Source organism: Austrofundulus limnaeus, unplaced genomic scaffold, assembly GCF_001266775.1.
Source record: "Austrofundulus limnaeus strain Quisiro unplaced genomic scaffold, Austrofundulus_limnaeus-1.0 Scaffold38, whole genome shotgun sequence".
Taxonomy (NCBI): Eukaryota; Metazoa; Chordata; class Actinopteri; order Cyprinodontiformes; family Rivulidae; genus Austrofundulus; species Austrofundulus limnaeus.
Window position 1 is genome coordinate 2,026,499 of NW_013952440.1, and position 5,240 is coordinate 2,031,738.

Below are 5,240 nucleotides of genomic sequence, written 5' to 3' on the forward strand. Positions count from 1 at the left end.
ATATATATATAGATAGATAGATAGATAGATAGATAGATAGATAGATAGATAGATAGATAGATAGATAGATAGATAGATAGATAGATAGATAGATTTAGCTGTAGATGCACCAGTTTCTATTATCTTGTAAACAAAACTAAGTCCATGCAATAAACCAGAAAGGGTTACTGTTAACAGCAACCCGGTATCATGCTTTGTGTTTATTTTACCTTAACTTTTCCAGTGTTTTCCGTGTATCTCTGCCCTGCTGTCCATCACTCCTTTAGCCCCACCCACGCTCACCTGTTTCCTCTTGTATCTCCTCCAGGTGTTTCTCTTTGTCTCTTTTAATTTGCCTTTATGTTCTGTGTCCTGTCCACAGTGTTTGTCTGATCATTGTGCTGTTTACACAGCCTGTGTGGTGTTCCTCCGTGCTCCTTGTCGTTTCTTGAGAACAGCTTTTTTTTCGTATAGTCTTTGAGCTGCCTCATCAGCCTTCCGTTGTTTAATAAACCTTTTTTGTACTCCGGATTYATGCCTGTGCCTTGGATCGATCTCTGCTAAACCTTACACCCAGAAGTGGAAAAACATCTTGCTACCTGGTTAATACTGCTGTACGTTTGTTATGACACGACTGTCTATGCAATCTCATTAGCTTTAGTTTTATTGGCTCTTCTGTCAAAGAGCTTTTAGGAAAACGGCAAATGAGAAGTGAGTTCTAGTGAGCTATTTTGTTTAAATACCCTCCCCTGCATCATCTATCAACTCACAGCTAAACAGTGGYGACCACAGAAAACTCACATGTGGGAAAGTAAATGATTACATAGCATGTTAAAAAGGACAAGATGTTTTTAAATYCTTTTTTGMAATTAAATCATTCAGTTGGGGTCTATRAAAAGTGGAACTGCAATGCTTTGGTCTCAATTCCTCRTTATTGTTGCTCCAAAAGCCCCCCTTTTATCCCTGTTCTGACGTTAATCTGAGAGCAACTCGTTTTCTTGCTGTCTCTTTAAGTGCAAATGAGGCACTTCACACCCCATCCCAAATTTTATTTGATCTCAAAACCTTTAGGTTAAAAGTCAGCATTTAGATGTCGATCTTTTGATTAAACATGTTTAATTCAGTCTCATTGTGATGCCACATTTGGATCCATCACAACCACTGAGATGAGATGCAAAGAAATGCATGATTTTAGAAAGATATGCATGATCTTCTCACTGATCAGGGTCAGCAGAGCCACAGATTAATTAATGAAACTCCAGGTCTTACTTGGTACTCTGTTGATGGCCCGCAGCGGTCGAAGCACTCGAACGGTACGGATGGCTGACAGACTGGCATTGTGGCCATCCAGAGAATATTCCATCACCCTGAGGAGACAGTTGCAGTGAAAAGGACAGCATTTTACCTGGCACACTGCACACCAGGAAAGCTAAAACAATATACACACCTACATACGTCGAAGGCAACAACATGAGAGAAAAGAGCACTAATCATGTGATAAGGCAGCCCACATAATTACAGTGTATTTGACATTTAATTACAAAGCTCCAGATGTACCTCTGATTCTGAACAGTCTACATCTACTGCAGCACAAAACATAATAAACAGGACAACTTCAAATCAGTTAGAAGGAATGGTTATGGTTTTATTGTGTTTATGCTCTACTTTGTGATTGTACAAAATAAGGGAGAGGGACCATATTGGTCAGGCCTGAGTGAGGCAGTTGCTCCAGAAGTACCTGCTCCTGATTGGTTCCTAATTGGTTCCAGTCCTTTTCTAAACCTGTATTGTTACGATTTTCAAGGAATGGTTTGAACCCCAAGATGCAGGACTGAGTGAGGGTGGCAAAAGGTGCAAAAAAGGTTTTATTAACAAAAAACAAGAGGCTGATGAGGCAGCAAACTAAATACAAGAACTTGGCTTGGTAGGGACATGAACAAAGAACAGCAAACAAGGATCTGACAAACACTGAAGACACTGAGCAGGATATAAAGAGAAAACTAATGAGCTAAAACAAGAAACACCTGGGGAAGATACATGAGGATCAGGTGTGAGTGGGCGGGGCTGGAGCACAGGCAGACAGGAGGAAGAAAACAGGAGGACAAGACAGAAAACTGGAAGAAAATATTAACAAAGACACCAATCATAACCTGTATAGTTTCTCTCAAAGCTAAAAATCAACATGAAGAGTGCTCTCTCCACCAGCCTTCTAACTGATAGCTCTGATTACTGCTGAACTTTGTTGCAGAACAAATACACTTTTGAATTGCAGGTTTATTGGAAAAACTAAAAATGTAACTTTCTTTTATTTTWGAAAATTGCTGCGTTTATTCTCTCTATAAATCAGTAAAAGCACTTATTTTTGTCTTTCYGTCAATAGTTTGTTCGGCTCTGGAAGAATAGCCCAGACTTCATTAATTGTGCAAATATCTGCTTGGATGCAAAACAGCTTTACTCACAGACGTGTGCAGACTTCTCCTGTTTGCATTTTATTTTAAAATACTGATGTTTTGATAAATTGTGTGTTTCTCTTTTTTAATAACTATGTTATAAAGTGTAGAAAATACACTACAAAAAATAACCATCGAAAATACATTTTAAAAAAGTAGATTATAGTCTGATTCGTCTCAAATTAAGTGAAATAATTTGTCAGTGAAGTAAGACAATTGCACTTGGTAAGACTTCTTGAAATAAAGAAAAACATTCCAGGCTAAGGATTATCTTAAGATTTCCCACCATACGCCCATGATTTAGTGGCTGTCAGGGAAAAAAAAAGAGAAATTCTACAGGCATGGAAAAAAATGGTAAAATAAATACTCACCCTGCCATGACAATGACAAAGTCAAGCTGGTTCCATTTATCACCGAGGTAACAATTGGAGCCAAAAATTCCGAGGGCCACCATCTTGATGACCATTTCCACAGCAAAGAAAGCAAAGATGCAGTCATCCAACACCTGGTGCCACAAGATAAAAACAAACACATAAACTAAGTGCTCAACATTGATAATATCTTCGAAAAAACATTTGTCAGATCCTTCGTTCTCAGAGCAGAAAGACAAACTTCAAAAGAAACAGAGGATGTTGTATGAAATACACATCTTGCACACTGTATGTTATTTTGTTCAATTCCAGCAGAGGAGAATTCAGACTGCTTGTGCTTATCGTTGTGTCTCAATTAATTAAACTGTTTTCACAGCATGAAGAACATCAAGACTTGAGTTTAATGAGCACATCTCAGGAGTAAACATGAGATGGAATTAACCGAAAATCGAATAAACTATAAAACTATAAAGTATATAGTTTATTTAGAAAATACTACAAAAAGAAATAAAAGATTTATTATTTATATTAGATGCAAACTACAGTAAATGACGCATGTAGCAAAATAACTTAAAATTGTGTAAATACAAAATACACACATAGTTTTTCAGGTGAGTGTTAGTGGAATGTTTGGTGAGGCATTTACTGGTGTTTTTTTAATGTTAAAAGACATTTCAATGCACACACACAGTATGGCCCTTTTAGCTTACAGAAGTGAATTACTCTTTCCACCTTCTGTATGTTCACCTCTTACTCTCTACTGCTGCCATATTTCAATGGTTTAAAACAAACTGTGAATTTAAAGGGGACATATTGTGCTGTTAAATCATCACCTTTTCACATTTAAATCATTCAGTTTGGATCATTTATAAAAGATAACTGCAATTCTTTGGTCTGAATTCCTCATTGTAACTCCACAAGCCCCTCAGTCACCYCTGTTCTGAGGYGTGTCTCAGATCAACTCMTTTTGAAGCTGTCTCTTTAAATGGAAATGAGGCACTTCATACTCCAGGTCGCAGAGCGTTCCACTCCATCCAGTTTGGCCTTTCCTGTAGCTTGATAGCAGCTATATGATTGTCAAACAGCGCAGAAACATTTTATTYATGAATTGCCAACAAYGGAAGGCTTGTCCATCTAACCTCACATGTTGGAGCCAGAGTCTGACACTGAGGGAGGGGTGAACGAAAACGATAAACCTGCAGAACCACAGATTTGTGAAATTTATTAGCCAGAAGGCCATGACCTTGTTTAGCAGCAATGCAGCCAATATTGTGATGTCATGGTTCAAAAAAAAAAAATAACGGACCAAAATTATGTCGCGTAGAGAATATAAAGATACCACACCAAGTACACAAGAAAATGTATTGAAGGGCTAAAAAAGTTGGGTTTTGTATAATATGACCCCTTTAAAACAAACACAACCAGTATTTGTTGTTTTCTTTTTTCATAATGATTTAGAAAGTAGTTTCATGTAGGGCCTACTCCTTTATCATTGCAGAAGTTAATAAAACAAAGTGTAAATAAAAYACATGTTTGTCCTTTTCTAGAAAAGAGAGATGACGACTGTGAATAATGTACATTTTTAAATCTTTTTTTCTCACCCAGGRCCCTAAAATCAGCATCAAGAGAGTTCCGTACAACTTAACTGCATGTCACCCTTAAAAAATAAATCTCAAAATTCAACTTAASCAGTGAGTTGAATGTGACTCTGTGCTACTCGTGTGTCATCAAGGTATACAGCACAAAGCTCAATGCCAGAGATGAGACCAAGTCATGGTTTTGCATGTCTCAAGTAAGTCTCAAGTCATTATCCTCAAGTCTCAAGCAAAGACAGTCAAGTCAGAGTCAAGTCTCAAGTCAAGAAGGCAACTGTCAAGTAAGTCCCAAGTCTGAAACTTGGAATTTCAAGTCCTGTAGAGTCTTTTTTTAAAAACAATGTTGCAGTTATATGTTAAGTGTAAATAGTTAACACATTCTCACGTCTGACTCGTCAACATATTGACGCTTGGGCAGGGACCGTCTGCGTCCAGTTTTGACGCGTCAGGTACCCCTCRCGCATCCGTCCTTGCCGCCCGCGGCTTTTCCAGGTTGCGTCACTTAGGGGTCTTAGGGTCGGGGGTTTTTGAGGTTAACATGAGGGATCAGGATTAATGGTTAATTTTAGGTACTGWGGTTGGGGATAGGCTGTATAGGACTAATAGAAGTTAAATTTAGGATCTGGGACGGTTCTTCTCTGGCCTGGCCCTTGCCTTCCTATGCAGCTCTGCTCAGTTCTAGTTTCCCTTCACTGCTCCGTCTGGGACTTCTCCCACTGAGATGGATTTCGCTGGCAGATTTTTAGCCGRRCCAATCAGAGAACAGAACGTCAATTTTCTGCGCAGTGTCTGCTTGTAGTTTATTTTACCTGGGCCAATCAGCAAACAGAAGGTGGAGTTTTGAA

At 38.5% G+C, this 5,240-nt stretch overlaps 1 protein-coding gene across 1 annotated transcript in view; it reads right to left on the reverse strand.

Moving 5' to 3' along the window:
• The window catches only part of cacna1ha (calcium channel, voltage-dependent, T type, alpha 1H subunit a), a gene marked incomplete in the record, with an annotated part of 156,161 nt that overhangs the window by 70,077 nt on the left and 80,844 nt on the right, over positions 1-5,240 (reverse strand). The window contains 2 exon segments of the mRNA XM_014006935.1: positions 1,249-1,346; positions 2,801-2,934. Coding sequence (XP_013862389.1) covers positions 1,249-1,346; positions 2,801-2,934 — 232 coding nt within the window.